This window comes from Panthera pardus, unplaced genomic scaffold, assembly GCF_024362965.1.
Source record: "Panthera pardus isolate Hobbes unplaced genomic scaffold, ASM2436296v1 HiC_scaffold_13, whole genome shotgun sequence".
Classification (NCBI taxonomy): domain Eukaryota; kingdom Metazoa; phylum Chordata; class Mammalia; order Carnivora; family Felidae; genus Panthera; species Panthera pardus.
The window spans coordinates 190,968,272-190,990,396 of record NW_026526688.1 but is presented as its reverse complement, the minus strand read 5'-3'; the positions used below and the strand labels follow the sequence as shown (position 1 = coordinate 190,990,396).

The 22,125-nt window shown below is 34.8% G+C and overlaps 1 protein-coding gene across 13 annotated transcripts in view; it reads right to left on the bottom strand.

The window, feature by feature from the left end:
* LCORL (ligand dependent nuclear receptor corepressor like) overlaps positions 1–22,125 on the bottom strand; it is a 167,673-nt gene that overhangs the window by 52,857 nt on the left and 92,691 nt on the right. For all 13 annotated transcript variants that reach the window (XM_019453616.2, XM_053901660.1, XM_019453620.2 and 10 more), the window contains one exon: positions 3,641–3,892. In XM_019453616.2, the coding sequence (XP_019309161.2) occupies positions 3,641–3,892 (252 nt within the window). The remainder of the gene's footprint in view (positions 1–3,640; positions 3,893–22,125) is intronic.

Sequence of the window (22,125 nt, the reverse complement as noted above, 5' to 3'; positions counted from 1 at the left end):
GTTATCCTATTCTTTCATATTTTCTACATCCATAACCATATTATTTATAAGCCACCACAATTTTGTTCATTCTTTCCTTATAACACATTATTTATTATTCCTTATTTTCATACTTCCATTTTTTTCTCATCATGTTACAGAAGTCAGGACTTCTTATGGTCAGGGAAAATGTTGAAAATTGGCAACAGTGTACATTGTTGTTTTGTCCATTACTTTAAATCATTAGGTTACAATATTTTTGGTAGTGCCAGTGCCCATTTACTGTTCATTTTTATAAGTATTTTTTATTATATATGTATCAGCTTTTGTAGAATTTTTAAATGTATATATTAGGATGATACATTTCTTTTCTTTTTTCTTTTTCTTGGTAATGTGGAAAATCATGGAGGTTTTTCAAATGTGGACTCATCCATGCCTCCCTGTCATTATTTATTATGTTTTTACACTTCACTGTATTCAATTTGCTAGTATTTATTTAGGATGTTTGCACCTATGTTTGTAAGTCAGACTGGTTTGCAAATTTCTTTCTTTTGCTATTCTGTCTGGTTTTGGTATTAAGATTAGATCAATATTTTTTTCTTTTCTATTCTTTAAGATAGTCCACAAAAGACAAAAATTATCTGTTGCTTTAACTATATGAACCTTATAAAACCATTTGTGTTTGATAATTTAAAGATTAATAAGTTACACTAACTGCCTATAAGTTGCCTACATTACTTATGGTTAGATTAGGTATTAAACCTATGGATTACATGATCTAATTTGAATAAATCAACTCACAAAATGAACAATGGGCTTAAATGAGTACTGTTAAGACATAAAGTGAGAATAATACGAAAAATGTAAGCACTAGCAAACAAAGGAAGAACACTGCTACTGCTAGTGTGAGCACTTTATTGATTATAGGTAAGAACAGTGAATTCAGGCCAAAAATTTTAATTCTTAAGAAAACCATTTAAAATATGGATGTATAGCTTCTATCATGACTAATAAAATTCTCCCAAAGTCTATACTGTGTAATAAGATACTGGCAGTGAAGTCATGATTAGCAAGACATTTAAAAATTGTTTATAACATCTTTACTTCAACCTTAAAAATTTTAATTTGTGGAAAGATTAGTGCAGATATTGATGTGTATACATACACACACGAATCCACACATAAATGCCTCAAAGGATATGTGCTCCATTTTTTTTTTTAAAGATTTGGTGTGCAAGTATGCAAAGTTAGAGCCTACCCATCTGTACCACAGCAGAATGGTTTTATTAAAAAAATCTAATTTCATTACTGTCCACTTGAAGCAATCTAGCAGCTCTCTGTGGTCCTAAGAAAGAAAATCTTATTATTTCCTACATAGCTTTTTCATAATCTGATCCTTATTTCTTTGGCTTAATCTATTAACATTCTCTCCCTTGCTCTCTATGGTACAAGCCACATTAGACTAAATGGTTCCTATCCTGAAGTATGAGCACTGAAATTACATAAGACAAGAAGTTATCCCCCCAAATCATCAAGAAGACTATTTAAGGTATAGATTTATATATACTATCATTACTGATGGTTTTCAACCATCAGATGAAAAGGATTTTCACACACATATTTGTGTACTTTGCTGAGAACAGCACAGTCATTTAAATAATTTACTTGTTTTCTACATATAGTTGAGTCTGCCTTATCACTTAAGTTCACAGAATCACAGAATGTAAAGATTGGAAATTTACTTTTAAAATGTCATTTATTCCAGCCACTCATCTGATGCTTTTGTAAACCTCTAATGATAAGGCAACCACTTTCCACTTGGAGAAATGTCTGATCCTTAGAAATATTCTTTCATAAATGGACCTGAAATCTGTTTCCATATAATTTCCAGATCCTAATTCTACTCCTGGGTTATTCAAAGAAAGTTCCATCCTACTTTAGTCTAATGGCCATACAAATATTTACAGATCACTATGTTACTGCTAAGGCTTCTCTTCTGTGGTAGTAAGGAACAGGAGGTACAGAGTATGGAGGCCAGGGTTTGGCTATCTTTTATGAGTTGGTTAGCTCATATTTGACTTTCACATTGCTCTAATTAGTTTGTTATTATTACTGCCAAGTAACAAATGGGGAAACTAATGCTCCAATAGGTAAAGTTACCTTTTCAAGTAAGTTGCAGAGCTGAGATTTCAACTACAAGTTTGTTAGACACCAAAGGCTATGTTTCAGTATTGTTACAACACTGAACTGCCTCCCACAAAGAGCTCAAAGAGGGTATGAAACATGGAAGAGCAAAAAGAAAGCAAGCAAAACTCTAAAAATCCTATACTTTCTAACTTCCAAAATTCTATGTATTGATGTATTTTTTCCTCAGGACTTATGATGTGTCATCTTGGACCTTTCTGTCTTATAAACTAATTATTATCTTAATATTTCTCAGATTTTTCTATATAAACACCCATGACCCAAAATTAGGGAAGCAAAAAGAGAAAATTATTTCCATATTTCATCCCCTTTCAATTTTAATCTGTTTCATATAATGAAAAGACTATCTTTTTAAACATTGACTGGGTACTCTTCTTTAGAACTCCAAAACACACTGCCTTCTGTGATCAAACTTAATGCTGATATTTTCCTGTCTTCAAGGATTGACAACACGATCCCTAACTTGTGTTAACAAAAGATACTTGTTCTCTCTTCTCCAGGCAAACGCTTATTTGGCAACTGCCACAAGCATTTAGAAGGCCCTTCCTTCCTTTCCTCTGTGAATCATCACTCTTCCTTCAATTAAGTATTAGATAAGTCCGACATACCTTTCATCATTCAGGACTCCTATGAAAAATGTATCTCTATATAGTTAACTGTGTGATTATATTATATTTATCACATATATTTACTTTTCTCTTCCCCAGTTACATTATAACTAATTGATGAAAAATCAATTCATTTTTATTTTTCACTTAAGTATAAAAAACTGAACAGCAAGTGCTTAATTAATATTCTCAGCTGTACATTTTAAAAATATGTTTTTATGGGATGCCTGGGTGGCTCAGTTGGTTAAGCATCCGACTCTTGGTTTCAGCTCAGGTCATGATCTCATAGTCGTGAGTTCAAGCCTCGCATTGGGCTCCGCTCTGACAGTGAAGAGCCTGCTTGGGATTCTCTCTCTCTCTCCCTCTCTCTCTCTCTATCTCCCTCTCTCCCTCCCTCCCTCCCTTCTCCCTCTCCCTCTCTTTCTTAGAGCTCTCTCTCTCTCTCTCTCTTTCTCTCTCTCCCTCCCTCTCTCCCTCTCCCTCTGACCCTCCCCTGCTCACTTGCTCTCTCAAAAAAAAATAAAATTAAAAAACTTTTTTTAAATTAAATAAATAAAGAATACAAATGATAGTCTTACCATATACTTTATTATGAAAAGAGACAAAGAGCAACTCAAATTTCCTCTCATATAATAAACAAAGTCAAATGAATATAAAATTCAGCACTTCTCTCTAGTTCATATCACATAGGCCAATTACACATAATATTACTTCTAAAATATATTTCTTTATGAATATAAGGTTTATATATATTAAATAATACTAAAACAAAGCATTATGTTTTACACACACACACATAAACACACACACACACACACACACACACACACACACACACACAGTCTTACCTTGCTGAGTGTTTTGTTCTTGCATTCGATTCACAGTGAGGTCTAAGGGGCCTTCCTGCTCTTCCTGAAGGGAGTTTTCTGCTTGATTCATTTGGATACTTTTACATATTAGACTTGGTCCAATTGAACCATTTCTATTTTCTTGAATTTTACCGCTTTTTGAAATATACTCAATTGCAAACTGACGTATCATCTTTTTCATTAATTCCTGAGCAACTAAGGGAATGTTAGGATCACAGTTCTGAGGAAGATCTAGGGAAGAAATAAATATGATAAGCATTAAAAAGGAGAAATGCAAAATACCAACACTTAAATTTATTTTTATTAAAAATTAAAGGTTTCAGAAGTCTTTTAGTTCAGTCCACAATGGCTAATGGTTTCTAGGACTTAGCAACAGAAACCTTGTAGATTTGATTAGTATTACATCAACCCAAAACTTGGCATATTTAATCATTTCTTAAAAACAAACACTTTTGGTTCCAAACTAAAATACAGACAAAGAATTAGAGAAGCAAAACAGCTTATTTTCAGTTTTAATTCAAAGGTATTCTACTAGATATTAAAACACAATGTGAACATAAATTGTAACTAGGCAATTTCTAACTTAATATACAAAGTAAGTGCATGCATTAACTATTAAACAAAACATCTAAATTCTTATAACTATTACCATTAAAATTTTCAATTCTATCAAATGTGTACTCTATATAGAATCCTATATAGAATAACCTGAAGGTCATCAAAAATTTTTCTTTCCTCAACCTACACTGAGAAATTCCAATCATAAAGAAAAGGTAAAGAACTCTACAGTGACACAGGCGGCTTCTACCAAGATTCAAGAATTGTTAGTATTCGACCATACTTAGTTTTTAAACTTTTTTGTTTGTTTGCAGAACCACTGAAAGCAAATTGTAGAATTATGACGTTTCACTCCTAAATATTTTAGCATGTATCTATTAAGACTCTCCTATAAAAACGGCAATACCATTATTGAGGGTCTTAATTCTTGACCTCAAAACATGTTGATCTGCTATAACTATAATGAAGGTCAGCAATGATAGACAATTCTGGTTGAACTTGTACAAGAGGTAAAACAATTGAATGATTTATATAAGAGGTGTGGAATAAGGACAGACTACTTGTAAACACAGTATAGTGATAAGGAGTTTTGGTACTGGGGAGACTAGGTAGTGGTGGTTTTTCTACACACGTGCTTCTGGCCTCCAATCCTTTCATTTATTCTGCTCCTTCAGAGGTAGACCTATTGGTAAATTGGAAAGGATTAACTATGCAGATGTGATTAGGCTGCATACTTCTTCCTCTTAGAACTGAACCTTGAGATACTAAGCCTTTGCTCCTTAAATACCTTAACTCTTACCCAGGCAGATTAGTGTTATTTGAATAGGCATGCCTTGATCCAGGGCTGTCTGAGACTGAAGGATTAAGTCTCTTTAGTTTTGGGGGCGCCTGGGTGGCGCAGTCGGTTAAGCGTCCGACTTCAGCCAGGTCACGATCTCGCGGTCTGTGAGTTCGAGCCCCACGTCAGGCTATGGGCTGATGGCTCGGAGCCTGGAGCCTGTTTCCGATTCTGTGTCTCCCTCTCTCTCTGCCCCTCCCCCGTTCATGCTCTGTCTCTCTCTGTCCCAAAAATAAATGAAAAACATTGAAAAAAAAAAAAATTAAAAAAAAAAAAGTCTCTTTAGTTTTGGGGTTCAGTATTAGCTGAAGCACATGTCTAAGAGATTTGAAGACAAGTTCCCCAAAACATCTACTGTTATAGATCCATGACTCTAAAATATAAGGGCGGCAGTTTGCCTGGGTGGCTCAGCTGGTTGAGTGTCTGACTCTTGATTTCAGTTCAGATCATGATCCCAGGGTCGTGGGATTGAACCCTGCATCAGGCCCCATGCTGAGTGTGGAGCCTGCTTAGGATTCTCTCTCTCTCTCATTCTCTGTCTCTGTCTCTCTCTCTCTCTCTCCACCCCCCAACAAGCTCTCTTGCCAGCTTGTGTATGCTCTCTCTAAAATAAAAACATAGATAAAAAATTTTTTTAAGTGCGAAATGGTTTGAAAACATGTACTATTTGGAGGTGAGGAGAAGCAACAAACTGTCTCTACCATGACCACTACCAAATGTGATAGCAAAATGTGATCTAGGCTGAAATGAATCTATTTATAGTCCCCCAGAAGTATCAATATATTTGATCACAGGGTACTGTTTTGGACCTGCTGGAGATGTTACATAATAAACATCCTGGTTACATTACCTCTTTCAAAACAAAAAAATTAAATTCTCAAAAAAACATCTGAGAGAAGGAACTGTGGATCTATAAAAAAATAACATTTTAGCCTTCACATTTATTCATTTAGAACCCAATAGGGAAGAGAGGCACTACTGTTTTTAGGTACTAGGGGGGGAAAAAGGCTTAGCTATAGGTTGCAATCTTAGCCATGTTTATGAGCTCAGGGTAATCACATACCCCTCTATGTTTTAGTTTCTCTGTTCATAAAAATGGAAATGATAACAGAATCTTAGAAATCATAATAGAGCTTGCTCACAGGATATTTTAAAGTTACACAGGATTGGAGATAAAATACTGAATTCCTGTACTTGGCACATTTTAACAGTCTAGTAAACATTAGCTATTAAGATGCAGACTGAGCAGTTGTATTTTATTTAAGTCACAAACTGCCAAATAAGTAAAAATATTAACTAGGTTAGCATAAAATTATTAACTAATAGAAAAATAGAAAGGACCTAATTTCTAAGTACATGTAAATACTTTTTGGTCCAGAATAGGCAATATTAGCACAGGTACCTTAAATGACGTGATTCACTAAAACAAGAAATTTTCATGTTGTATACATAGGGATTCCCAGTATGTATCATTTCTTGATTATTACCTACAGGAATTGTTGAAGGCTTCTGTGAACATTCTTTTCCATCTTTTTTCAAGCCTAATTTTGCTTTGTAATATGTGAGAAAAGGAGATACTGGATTTACTTCTAGGTATTTTGTTTAACTATCCTACAATTTATTGAATAATGTCAACTTATAAATTCAAAATGATTAAATTTACCAAAAAAAGAACAGAAACATATCTGGATTCATGTCATCTCCCTAGGGCTACAGTTTAGGGTTGAGTTTATACCTAAGTTTAAAGCAGAATACATAATGCTGCCTATTCTTTTCACGTACTCAGTTTTGGCCCTTTGTATTGGGGAATACGTGTATGTTTAATTAATTAAAAAAGAGAAAGACAAAGAGACCAAGAAAACGCTGCTGATTAGCCACTGAGCCTTTCAGATTATGTGCACAAGCAAATGAGTTAACTAGAGATACAGACCAGGAATCATAATGTTTTTAAAGGTCAGGCAAGTAATATTTGGCTAGAAGAGAGAATGCTGCCACATGGAAATAGTGTCTATTGCCCCAAGAAGACAAAAACAACTTTTTTACCGTGTCTCCTCACTTTTCAAATTTAACTAATTCAAAGTTTAACAAGCTCTTTGTAATAGCCAGTTTCAAGATGCTTCCTCAATGATTCCAACTCCTGGTTTCATTCTGTTGTGTACTCTCTTCCATGTTACATCAGCTGTGGTGTGGGTGATCAAGAGCATACTAAAGAAGCATGTCGCTTCCAAGATTAAGTTATAAAAGAATAAAGTATCAAGTAACTCTTGAATGTTAGTGTTTCCTGTCTCCCCACACCCTCACTCCCCATCCCCTATTCTGTCCTTCAATCTCTCTTATTACTCACTCCAGAGGAGACCATACTGTTAGAAGCTCTATAGAGAGACTCACATGGAGAGGAACTGGTCTCCTGCAAACAACCAATGAATGAACTTGGAAGAAGATACTCTAGATCAATCAAATCCCAGATGACTGGAACCCTAGCTGACCCTTTGATTACAGCCAAGTGACAAACCACACTGGAAACATCCAGCTATGCTGCTCTGAGGGTCCCAGCTCAGAGAAAATGTGAGATAATAAATGTTTGCTATTTTAAACTGCCAAATTTTGGGGATAAATGGCAAAAATAAATAAAACAAATTTTTGTATGTGTTAGTTGAGATATTGCTGTAAGAAAAATGCATGTTTGGCTTTAGAACCAGGCAGTGGGCTTTGGGGAGAACTAACATTGTAAATTGAACAGTATGGAAGAAGTTGCTAATAGGAGCTTCATGGTCTTTGATAAGGTGTGTACAGTGAGGATTTGTAGGACAATGATGTAAATGTTATTGGAAAGTAGAGGAAAGAATATACTTATTTTGTAGTGGCAGAAAGTTCTATAACACTATTGTTTACAGTAATCTGGAAAGTAGAAAATGTAAGCAATAAATTAGGTGATCTATCTAGGGAAACTCCTAAGGAAAGTGTTGAGATGCCCTCTGGTCTCTTAGTAATTATATAAAATGTAAGAGGAGAGCTATACTAAAGGGAGTATTGTTAAACAAAAAGAAACCAGGTCTTGATTATTTTGAAATTTTTCAGTGTGTGTGTGTGTGTGTACACACACACACAATACACACACACACATACATACATACATACATACATACATACATACATACAGCAAATGAGGCTAAAATGAAAAAAGGTTGAGCAAAGACCAAATCGGGGGAATAGCCAGGAACACGGCTTCAAAAGGGTGGCTTTTCTCCCGATTTGACTCTCTTAATGTTGTGGGACTCATGTGAATTTTTAATTTTAATTTTTTTGTGGGTGGGGTGCGTCATTCCTTTAAACAAAAGAACTCTGGAATTAACCAAATCTTTGCAGGAAGTGTCTATTCAAGAATATTGGCTAGATCTTGGTAAGAATAGTAAGAATGTTTTCAGTTGCTCTATTCCTACTCTCCCTTCCTACTTCTGAGGTAGCCTGTTCCCAGGCAAAGACAAACAATGTTACGGTTCTAGATATTTAAAGCGATCCCTGTCCAACCATCAGCTGACCACTAAGCTAACCGAGCAGAGATGTTACAGCCACACAATACAAAGAATACTGACTTTAATGACTTCATAGAATAGATCAGAAAAGTTATTAAACAAACAAACAACAACATATAGCAACAACGAACCCTGAGGTGGAGAATAATCTGATTTCTACCAGTGCCAAACTGTAGTATTTAAAATATCCAGTTTTTTAAACAAAACATTATAAAAAATGCAAAAAAACAAATAAAAAACAAAACAAACAAACAAACAAAACAAGGAAATATGGCCCATACACACAGGAAGAAAACAACCAACAGAAAATGTCTCTGAGGAAGCCCAGATATTGAAATTACTAGACAAAAACTTAAAATCAGACATTTTCAATATATTAAAAACACTAAAGGAAACCATGTGTAAAGGAATAAAGGAAAGTATCAGGAGGATATCTCAGCAAATAAAAACACAGTTTTTAAAAAGAACCAACTAGAAATTATTGAAAAGTACACTAATTAAAATGCAAAATTCGGGGTCCCTGGGTGGCTCAGTCAGTTAAAGATCTGACTTCGGCTCAGTTCATGATCTCGCAGTTTGTGAGTTTGAGCCTCACATCAGGCTTGCTGCTGTCAGCACAGAGCCCACTTTGGATCTTCTGTTTCCCTCTCTCTCTCTGTCCCTCCCCCATTTGCACTCTTTCTCTCTCAAAAATAAATAAAACATTAAAAATAAAATAAAATAAAATGCAAAATTCACTAGGTTGGATACAACAACAGATCTGAACTGGCAGAAAAAAGAATCAATGAATTTGAAGATAGGCTCATTGATATTACCCATTCTGAGGAGAGAGAGAAAGCCCATTGATAATAAGCCATTCTGAGAGAGAGAAAAGAAGGTAGGAAGAGTGGGAAGGAAGCAAAGAAGGAAAAAAGGAATGATGGACAGACGGGTGGTAGGTAGGTGAGGGGAGGGGGAGGGTAAAGGAGGGAAGGAGGAAGGAAAAAAAGAAAGAAAAATAAGTAAGAGTCTCAGAGACCTATGGAATACTATCAAATATACCAACATTACAAATGGTAGTCCTAGAAGGAGAGGAGAGAAAGAGGCACAAAGAATAGTGGAAGAAACGATGGCTAACAACGTCTCAGATTTGATGAAAAACCGTATCTACATATCCAAGAAGCTCAACAAACACCAAGTAGGGTAAACTCAAAGAAAGCTACATTTAAAAGCAACTTAATCAAGTGGTCAGAAACCAAAGAGCAAGTCCTGAAAGTACCAAGGAAAAAAACCTCAATTCATCACATACAAGATCCTCAATGAGATTAAGTGCCAATATCACACCAGAAACGATGAAGGCCAGAAGGCAGTGAGATGACCTACTCAAGGAACTGAAAGAAAAGACTGTCAACTAAGAATTCCATATTCTGCAAAAGTATCCTTTAGAGACACAGGAGAAATTTAGACATTCTCAGATAAACAAAAACAGAAAACTTGCTGCAAGCAGACCTGACCTAATAAAAGGACACTGGACAGTAACTCAAATCCCCACAAAGAAATAATAAGCATCAGTACAGTAACTATATAGGTAAAAATACAGCATAAATATATTTTTTGGTTCTGTTTTTCCTATCTAATTTAGAATATAACTGCTAAAGCAATAATTGCAAATATCTCTCAGTGGACAATGTATGAAGATGTAACATGGAGAACAAAAGCAGCACAGAGAAGGGGAAATGAAATGGAGACATATAGGATCATATTTTTTATATACTACTGAAATTGAATTGGTATTAATCTGAACTATTGTCTATTAGGATGCTAACTGTAATCCTCAGACAACCATTTAAGAAAATACCTGAAAAAATATAGTAAAATACACAACAAAGGAATTAAATATCTATTGAACACAAAAGAAAGTAATAATGGAAACAGAGAAAACAAAAAGAAATAAGACAGATTGAAAACAAATAGCAAACGATAGATGTAAATCCTACCTCATCAGTAATTACTTTAAAGATAAATGGAAAAGCAGAGACTGGCAAAATGTATTAAAAAGAATAACCCAACTATATGCGGTCAAAACAGACTTTTTTTTTTTTTTTTAAGAGAGCAAGTGAGCAGGGGAGAGGGGCAGAGAGAGAGAGAGAGAGAGAGAGAGAGAGAGAGAGAAATAAAGAATCTTAAGCAGCCTTCATGCTCAGTGTGGAGCCCAATGTGGGGCTCGATTCCACGACCCTGGGATCATGACCCCAGCCAAAATCAAGAGTTGGACACTCAACTAACTGAGCCACCCAGGTGCTCCAAAAGAGAGACTTTAAATTCAAAGATGGAAAAATTCTGAAAGAAACAGGACGGGGGGGAAAACATCCCATTATGCAAACAGTAACCAAAAGAAAACTGGTGTGGTTCTACTGATACCAGGAAAAATCTATTCTATGACAAATATTGTCCATAAAAATGGAGGTCACTTTATAATGATAAAGGTTCAATCTATTGAGAAGTTATAATAATTATAAACATATATGTACCTAACAATAGAGTCCAAAAATACATGAAGACATAACAATTAAAGGGAGACATAAAATATTCAATACTAACAGTTGGAAACTTCAATAAAACACTTTTAATAATGGATAGAAAAACGAGAAAATAGATCAACTAATAGAAGACTTCAACAACACTATAAATCAACTAGATCTAACAAACATATATGGAGCACTCCATTCCCAAAACAGCAGAATATATATTTGTGTCAAATGCAGGTAGAAATTCTCCAAGATAGACCATATGTTAGGCCACAAAACAAAAAGATTAAAAACTTAAAAAGTCTGTTCTCCAACATCAAAGAAATGAAAAAGAAACAAGTAACAAAAGGAAATTTGGGAAATTCACGAAATATGAAAATTTAAAAAAACATATTCCTAAACACCAAATGAGTAAAATATTGGGTCACAAAAGATATTAGAATATACTGAAATTTGAATGAAAAGGAAAATACAACATACCAAACAGTATGAGATGCAGCTAAAGCAGTGCTTGGAGGGCAATTTATAGCTGTAAAAAAACATATTTTTAAAGAAATTCATACCAAAAACCCATTAGCCTAACCTGCCTTGAGAGTAAATGAATTGAAAACTAAACTCAAAGCAAACAAAAAGAAGGAAATAAATAAAAGGTTAGAGCAGAAAAAAAAAGAACAGAAAAACAACACAGAAGATCAATGAAACCAAAGGTTGGTTCTTTGAAAAGATCAACAAATTTATAAACCTGTCGCTAGACTGACCAAGAAAGAAAAAAAAAAGAGAAGATTTAAGTTGTTAAAATCAGGAATAAAGGAAGAGACATCACCATTAACCTTAAAGAAACATAAAAGAGAATCAGAAAATAACATTAAAAATCATACATCAACAAAGTAGATATCCTAAACTAATATAACACTATGTTAGCTACACAGTAATAAAAGTAAAATTTAAAAAAAGAAAAAAAAACCTAGATATCCTAGACAAAATGACTAATTTCCTATAAAGGCACACACTACCAAACTGACTCAAAGATGTAATAGAAAATCTAAATAGATCTGTAATAAATAAAAAAAACAGTGAATAATTAAAAAACTTGCCACAAAGAATAGCCCAGGGATAGACAGATTTTACTGGTGAATTCTATTAGACATTAAAAAAAAAATTAACACAAATGCTTCACAAATTTTAAAAAAGGGAAGAGGAAGGAACACTTCCCAACTCATTCTGTGACAGCAACATTAACCTAATATCAAACTAGACAAGGATATCACAAGAAAAGAAAACTACCAAGCCAAATAAAAACTATCCATTATGAAGAGACACAAAAATCCTAAATGAAATACTAGCAAACAGAATCCAGCAATACATAAAAAAGAACTATATACCAAGAATTTATCCCAAGAATGCAAGGTCAATTCAACATATAAAAACCAATTAGTCACTGTAATATAACATTAATAAAGGACAAAAGCCGAATAATCTCCATAGATGTAGAAAAGCACTTGACAAAATCCAGTAACCATTCATACACAAAACACTAAACAAGCTAGGAACAGAAGAAAACTACCTCAATTTAAGAAAGGGCACCTATGAAAAATCACAGGTAACATCATATTTAATGGTGAAAGATCAAAAGCTTTCCCTCTAAGATCAGGAACAAGACACAAGACAAGGATATATATTTTCACCACTTTTATTCATACACTACTCACTATTCACTTTCATTCATATACTAGAGGTTCCAACCAAGGCAATTAGGTAAGAAAAATAAATAAAAGACATTTAGTTTGGAAAAGTAGAAGTAAAACTCTGTACATAACAATCTTTTTTAAAAATGTTATTTTAGGGGCGCCTGGGTGGCTCAGTCGGTTAAGCAGCCGACTTCAGCTCAGGTCACGATCTCGCGGTCCGTGAGTTCGAGCCCCGCGTCGGGCTCTGGGCTGATGGCTCAGAGCCTGGAGCCTGCTTCCGATTCTGTGTCTCCCTCTCTCTCTGCCCCTCCCCCATTCATGCTCTGCCTCTCTCTGTCTCAAAAATAAATAAAAAAACTTTAAAAAAAATTTTTTTAATGTTATTTTAATTCTATAGTTAACATACAGTGTTATATTAGTTTCAGGTATGCAACAAAGTGATTCATAATAAAATCTTATATAGATAAATTTCTAAGGAATCCACACACACACAATTTTAGAGATAATAATTAAGTTCAGCAAGACAACAAGAAATCATATAAATAAACAAAAATTAATTTTACTCCTATACAATGGCATTAAACATTTCCAAAATGAAATAAGTAAGAAAGTGATTCCATTTACAACAGGAACAAAGAATAAAATACTCAGAGGAGTAAGTTAACAAAGAAGTGGAAGTTTTGTATGCTAAAAATGATGAAACACACTTTTATTTTTTTTCTTTTTTAAAGTCTTTTTTTATTTTTTTAATATATGAAATTTATTGTCAAAAAAAAAAAAAAAAGAACTGAGAACAAACTGAGGGTTGATGGGGGGTGGGAGGGAGGGGAGGGTGGGTGATGGGCATTGAGGAAGGCACCTGTTGGCATGAGCACTGGATGTTGTATGGAAACCAATTTGACAATAAATTTCATATTAAAAAAAATTAAACACTAAAAAAAGAAATAAATAAATAAACATTAAAAAATAAAATAAATAAAAACAAACCAAAAAAAAAAAATGATGAAACTCAAAGACAGCCTAAGTAAATAGAAATACATCCTATGTTCATGACTGGAAGATGTAATATTGTTAATATGGTAACACCCCACAAAGAGATTCAATACAATCTCTACCAAAATCCCAGATGGCATTTTTGCAGAAATTGGCAGGTTGATCTAAAATGCATAAGGAAATGCAAGGAATCCAGAATAGCCAAAACATCTTGAAAAAAAAGAACTAAATTGAAAGATTAGCACTTCCTGATTTTGAAAATTACTATAAAGTGCAATAATCAAGACAAGGTATTACTAGTATAAGGTTAGACATATAGATGAATGGAGTAGAACTGAGCCCCAAAATAAACCCTTACATCTACAGTCAATTTATTTTTGATAAGAGTATCAAGACAATTCAATGGGGGAAAGAAGTCTTTTCAACAAACGGTACTGGGACAACTGGATATTTACATACAAAATGAAGTTTGATCTCTACCTCATACCCTTTATAGTAATTAACTGAAAATGGATCAAAGACCTAAATAGGGGAGCTAGAACCTTAAAAATCTTAGAAGAAAATATATGTGTAAAACTTCAAAACCTTGGATTAAGGCACCGATTCCTTACGCATGACACCAAAAGCATAAGCAACAAAAGAAAAAAATAGATACACTAGACTTGATCAATATTAAAAACTTTTGTGCTTCAAAGGACACTACCTTTGTGAAGTGAAAGGACAGTCCACTCAATGGGCGTAAATATTTATAAATCATGTCTGATAAGAATCCAGTGTCCACAGCATATAACAAACTCCTACAAATCAGCAATAAAAAAAATGCCCAAATAAAAAATGGCAAATGATTTGAGTAGATAGTTCTCCAAAGAAGATATTGCTAATGGCCAATAAGTACATGAAAAAAGATGCTTAACATCATTTCCCATGAGGGAAAAAAATGCAAGTCAAAACCACAATGAGATATCATTTCACACCCAAAAGGATAAAGTGTTCATGAGGATATTAAGAAATCTGAACCCTCAAACACTGCCGGTGAGACTGCAAAATGGTGTAGCCATTTCAGAAAACACACTGGCAGTTCTTCAAAAATGTAAACAAATAATTACCATTATGATCCAGCAAATTCCACTTCAAGGTATATACCCAAGGAAAGTGAAAACATATGTCTAACCAAAAACAAGTGCATGAATGTTCATGGTAGCATTATTTGCAATAGCCAAGAAGTGGAAACAACCCAAATGAACATCAACTGGTGAATGCACGTATCCATACAACAGAGTATTATTCAATCATAAAAAGGAATGAAGAACTGATACATATTATAAGGATGAACCTTGAAAACATGCTAAATGAAGGCTATACATGGTATGATTCTATTCATATGAAATGTCTAAAACAGACCAATCTATTGAGACAGAGAGTATGTTTAGTGGTTGCCAGAGCCTGAGGGAAGGTAGGAAAAGGATGAGAGAGTGTTAATCTGTTAAGGGGTTTAGGATGATGAAATGTTCAGGAATCGGATAGCAGTGATGGTTGCAAAACTCAGTGAATGAGTACACTAAAACCCACTAAATTGTATACTTTTAAAATAGTTAATTTTATAATATGTGGATTATATCTCAATTAAAAAAAAACAGAAAGGAATAACTCAGAAAGTGGAACATGACAGATCCAAGTCATAAAGAATCATTCTTAGGCCTTAAGATCAAAACAAGTTCCAACTTTTGCCCAGCTGGATTTCAGAATTGCTATGAATAGTGACCTCCATGTGCGCCCCATTTCCCCAATTCTGAAGAGTGTTTACAACAGTTATCCTATGCCTGTCCCACCACTGTTTGTTGGGTGTGTGTGGGCAGGTAACTTGCCTTTTTACTTAAAAACAAAAAAACACTCCACTTTTTAAAAAAATTGTTTATTCATTTTTTGGAGAGAGAGACCACGAGTGGGTGGAGGGGCAGAGAGAGAGACACAAAGAATCTGAAGTAGGCTCCAGGCTCTGAGCTGTCAGGACAAAGCCCAACTCGGGGATCGAAACCATGAACCTCAAGATGACCTGAGCCGAAGTCGGTCGCTTAACCAACTGAGCCACCCAGGTGCCCCTTAAAGGTCTATAGAACAAGAGGAACTACATTTGAAGCACTGTACTTAAAGAGCTATACCCAAAGAACCCTGCTTGCACCTGGAACTAAATCAGATCACGAGATAATATGGTAGTAACGGTAAGATTTTTGGAGGTCTTGGGCAAAGATGAGTATATTTTGCAAATAGAGAGAGACGTGAATCACTGGGGACCTAAAGATTTTAACTTCCTTGTATTCACACCTTTGTTTATCACACACTGATAGGTAGCATTATTTACCTAAGAGGAATAGCTGCTCTTGAAAGCAATCTAAGAATATTGATTGTGTTGTCTCAATTATGAGATCATGAATGTGGAAAATATGTCACTAATCCAAAAAAAATTTTTAAAGGCCAGGATGGTGGCATTTTTGTATGCTTTCCCCATCTCCATTTCCCTTCTCTTCATTTTGATAGCTATATTAACAACAGTTAACACCGATTTAGCACTTATAGAACTGACATATATTGATATCATTTAATGACAAGTATCATATCAGTGCAAATAATGATATAGTTAAAAGGGAAGCAAAGTCCTATGGAATCATTTATGGTACACAGTTTTTGCCCTTGCTTTTTATTTTTTCCCATTTTTTTTCTTCTAAACATTTCAATCTACAGAAAAGTTACAATGTACTTCCACAAAATTTTACCTCTATAAATTCAACAACTGTTGACATTTTTTTTTATCATTTGATTTACATATGCACAGGTTATTTAGGGGAGAAGCATTTGAAGATATTATGAATACTTAATATGAAATACTTGAGTAATAAAGAACACTACGATACATAACTATAATGCCTTATCCCTTTCAATAAATTTAACAAAGTGTAATGCCCTCAGCTTTCCAAATTACGTCCTTTATAGCCTTTTTTCTTCCTGATTTCAGTATGCAACCAAGAACTTCATGTTCTAGGGGAGGCTGGGTGGCTTGGTCAGTTGAGCATCCGACTCCTGCTTGGAATTCTCTCTCTCCCTCTCTTTCTACCCCTTCTCTACTCACACATGCACTCGCTGGCTCTCAATAAATAAATAAATAAGACTTAAAAAAAAAAAAAAAAAGAACTACATGTTCTATTTGACTATCATGTGTCCCCAGTCTTTTCTCCTGCCTTGTTGTTGTTGTTGCTGTTGTTGTTGTTGTTGTTGTTGTTACTTTCATGCCATTTAGTTTATAACACGTTCCACAATCTGGGTTACATTCCTCACAATTTAGATTCAGATTAATCTTTTTTTTTTTTTTTTTTTTTTTTTTTTTTTTACAGGAATAATATCATAGGTGATATTCCTGCTTGGTGTTATTTTATCATTTGGTCCCCATATCAGTGATGTCATTGATGTCTTGCTTGGTGATATCCAACAAATCTCTCCATTGTGAAGTTACCTTTTCTCCTTTGTAATTAGCAATCTGTGGAGTAATACTTTAATGTGACTATTCTGTTTCCCAACATTCTATATTCAATTGTTTTAGCATCAATTGATGATTCCTGCCAGAATCAATTGTTACACTAAGTGATTGCAAAATGATAATTTTGTAATTCCATTATTCATTCTCTTTTATGTAGCATTATTTTTAAAAAGTGTCTTCTCTTCTGTGACCCTTATCTTTTGTTTTGTTTGTTTTTACCAGTATGGACTCATGGATTGTTTCCTGTTCTCCAATGTTATCATCCATGCCATCACTATTCATTTTAATATACAACCTGTTCCAAATTTAGCCAAAGGAAACCCCTTCAAGTTGGTCCTGTATCCTTTTGATGTATCACTTATTTGTGGGGACTTGGTGTTTGGCATAAAAAAAGATACTCCATGTCCACTTTCTACTTTTCCTGTCTCTGACTTAGAATCAACCAATATTGCAAATATACTAATTTTTCCTTTTTGTGGTAGAGAGTGCTATTTAGACATCAAGGTCTGGATGTTAAGTGTGGTCACTGCTACTTGTGGTGTCACTGCTTCTAGAATCTTACAGTAGGCAAAGCTAATAAGTACTATACATATATGGATTATATATTTGAATCATGAATTCTCAGATACCTCTAATAACACAGGACTGTTCTTTTTCTTCCCTCATTTAGTATTTCTATTCCTTTCTCTGACAGTAAAGACTCTCGGAATTACTATACCAATACCACCACTGAAAAATGTTTATCCTTAAAATATGTCCCACTGAGATTAAAGTTAGACTGCTAGGTTAATTATTTGAATTAATGTTTTTCCTCTGTTCTGTATTATCAATATGGTATACAGTTAGGTGTATTTGCTTTTTTTGTAGTAGTTGGTACTCAATCACAGGGTTCCCTCCCCCATCCTTGCTGATTTTATTTTTTTAATGTAAAAAATTAACATGTTTCAAAAACAAAACTATACAAGTAAGGCTTTACTTATTTTCCTTTATTTTCCACCACTCCCAAAGTAACCAATTTCATTAGTTTCTAGTTTATCCTTTTGTTTTTGCATAAAAATAAACAAATTAATGTATTCTTCCCTCTTACTTCTTAAAAGTGAATATGTTACATACAATATGTGGTATATTTTTTCTTTTAAAAATATATACCCAGGGAATTAATCTTTTTTTTTTTTTTTTTTTTTTTTGAGAGAGAGAGAGGGAAAGCACATGCACGAGTGTAAGCAGGGGAGCATCAGAGGGAGAGGGAGAGAGAATCTCAGGCAGGCTCCGTGCTCAGCACAGAGCCCACCTTGCATGACCCTGAGATCATGACCTGAGGCAAAACCAAGAGTTGGCTCCTCAACAGGTGCCCCTGGGTGCCCCTGGGAATTAATCATTCTTATCAGTTCAGGGACGTTCTTCATTCTCTAGCTCTATGTCTATCTAGCCACTATATGTTTCTACCACAGAATAGTCAACATGTGGATGGCATGTAACTGATTTCTAATACGTCACTATTATAAAACACTGAAATGAAGAATTTTGTGCATATTGTCAAACAAATATGTTCAGGTAAATTCTAAAAAGTGGGATTACTGGAATAAAGGGTAAATTCATATGTAGTTTGTTTTTTTTTTTTTTGAGAGACAGAGAGAGAGAGAGAGAGAGCGCGCATGCAAACGTGTGTGTGAGCAAGGGAGGGGCAGAGGGAGAGAGTAAGAATCTTAAACAGGCTCCCTGTCCAGCACTGAGTCCCATGCGTGGCTTGGTCTCACGACTGTGAGGTCATGACCAGAGTCAAAATCAAGAGTCAGATGCTTAAGTGACTCACCCACTCAGGCGCCCACATATGTAGTTTTAATAGATATTGCCTAATACTGTTTGTAGGAAGTGTATCATTTTGTGCTTCCCATGTCAACGGATAAAAGTGATTGTTTCATAGGTTCCCTAACAGAGTGCTGTAAGACTTTTGAATTTTGGCCAATCTAACAGAAGAGAAATGGTAACTCACTATTGTTTTAATTTGCAGTTCTATTATAAATTCAAGGGCCATTTGAATGTCTTATTTTTCTGTGTGTAATACTCTGCTCATGCCTTTGGTCAAATTTCTATTGGGTGTGTGGTCTTTCTTTCCCCCCTCTTAATTTAAAAAACTTACTTATGTAATAGGGAGATTAACTCTTTGTGACACATTTTGCAAATATTTTCTCTGTCTTTTTTTTAAATTCTTTTTTACTTCATTAAAAAATTTTTTTTAATGTTTATTTGTGTGAGAAAGAGTGTGTGAGAAAGAGAAAGAGAGAGAATGCACGAGCAGTGGAGGGGCAGAGAGAGAGGGAAACACAGACTTCAAAGCAACTTCCAGTCTCTGAGCTATCAGCACAGATCCCAATGCAGGGCTTGAACTCGTAAACTGGGAGATCATGACCTGAGCTGAAGTTGGACACTTAACTGACTGAGCCACCCAGGCACCCCTGTCTTTGTCTTTCAACTTTGACTATGGAGCTTTCTTCCTGGGTAAATTATTTTTTTCTTTCTTAATATAAATGACTCTTAAATGTAGTCAGTATTTTATTTTATGACATCCGGACTTTAAGTAATAGATAGAAATCCTTTGCCCTTCATCCAGGTTATAATAGAATTAATGGATCCTTTCTTACAGTATAAAATGGTTATTTTATATTTAAATCTCTTATATCTTGTTTTTAGAAAAAGAAAGGGAGTGGGGGAGGGGAGCCGAAGGGAGAGGGGGAGAGAAGGGGGGGGGAGAGAGAGAGAGAGAGAGAGAGAGAGAGAGAGAGGATATTAAGCAAGCTTGCACATTCAGCACAGAGCCCAATGTGAGGCCTGATCCCATGACCCTGGGATTATGACCTGAGCCAAAATCAAGAATTGGATGCTCAACCAACTGAGCCACCCAGGCACGCCAAAGACACTTTAACAACTGCTGCTCAACAGTGTACTGGAGGTTCCAGTTAGAGAAATTGACAAAATAGGCAAAAAAAAATAGGCAAAAAAAAAAAAAAGAAAAGAAAAGAAAAGAAAAGGAAAGAAAGAAAGAAAGAAAGAAAGAAAGAAAGAAAGAAAGAAAGAAAGAAAGAAAATAGAAAAATAAAGGACATACAAGCTGGGAAGGAAGAGCTGAAACAATGTCTCTTCACAGATGGCGTGATCCTATACAGAGTAAATCCCAAAGAATTCACACACAAAAAAACTACAAGAGTTAAAAAGTGAATGCAGCAAAGTTGAATACCAAATCAAATAAACACACAAGAAACCCAATTGAGTTTCTATGCAAAAATCAATGAACCATCCAAAATGGAAATTTAGAAAACAGTACCATTTACAAAGGATCCAAATACATAAGAATATATTTAACAAAGAAAAACAAAGACTTATACCTGGAAAACTTCAAAACACTTTTGAAAAAAATTAAAGATGACCTGAATAAACAAAAAGACATCAAGTCTGTGAATTGGAAGACTTAACATTATTAAGATGGCAACACTGGGACACCTGGGTGGCTCAGTTGGTTGGGTGTCCCACTTAGGCTCAGGTCATGATCTCACAGCTTGCGGGTTTGAGCCCCGCTTCGGACTCTGTGCTGACAGCTCAGAGCCTGGAGCCTGCTTCGGATTCTGTGTCTCCCTCTCTCTCTCTGCCCCTCCCCCACTTGTGCGCGCTCTCTCAAAAATAATAAACATTTTTAAAAAATTTAAAAAAAAAGATGGCAATACTATCCAGTGCCATCTACATACTCAATGCAATAAAATGTATTCAACTATACATGAAGTATGGATCTAATTTTATCTTTTTCCAGTTGGTTTTCAAGCTGTCCTAAGACCATTTATTAAACAGTCCATCATTTCCCCCACTATTTGTAAAGACATTTGCATCATATGAACTTCCTTGGGTATTTGGGTCTATTTCTCAACAAGATTGCTTGTCCATTCAGGTGATAGGACTACAATTTTAATTATACAGGTTTTAATGCTTGGAAGACACAGTGCCAGCACTTAAAAAAAATATATATTCTTGTATATTTATATTCCATATGTTAGCTTCAAGGAAAGATGGGGTGTTGGGAGGGGAAGAGAACTTTCTAAAGGAATCATATGAAATTTATATATTAATTTAGGGAAAAATGAAATCATTTGGGTTTATTGCAAAGCATTTTGTCTTTTTTTTTTTTTGCTATTGTAAATGGTATTATATCATCTGATTATATGTATATAAAACCCACTGATTGTTCATTTTATGTATCGTGACACTGTACTGAATTGTTTTACTGTCTGAGTTAGTATTATCATTACTCTTGGTTTTCTATTATCATTTGCAAAGAGAACTAGTTGTATTTCTTCTTTACCAATTTGTAGAAATCTAAAGCAGTTCTCTCTTGTCTAATTGTCCACACCTCTAATACAATGTTAAATACATAGTTGAGACTGAGAACAGTCCTGTCTTGTTCCAATTTAATGGGAATGCTAACACTGTTTCCACACTAAATATTACGCTGTATTTAAACTAGGGTATATACACTGAGATACCACCTCACACCAGTCAGAGTGGCTAAAATGAACAAATCAGGAAACAACAGGATGCTGGCGATGATGTGGAGAAACAGCAACCCTCTTGCACTGTTGGTGAAAATGCAAATTGGTGCAGCCGCTCTGGAACAGTGTACAGGTTCCTCAAAAAATTAAAAACCGAACTACCCTACGGCCCAGCAATGGCACTACTAGGAATTTATCCAAGGGATACAGGAGTGCTGGTTCTCATAGGGGCACATGTATTCCAATATTTATAGCAGCACTTTCAACAATAGCCAAATTATGG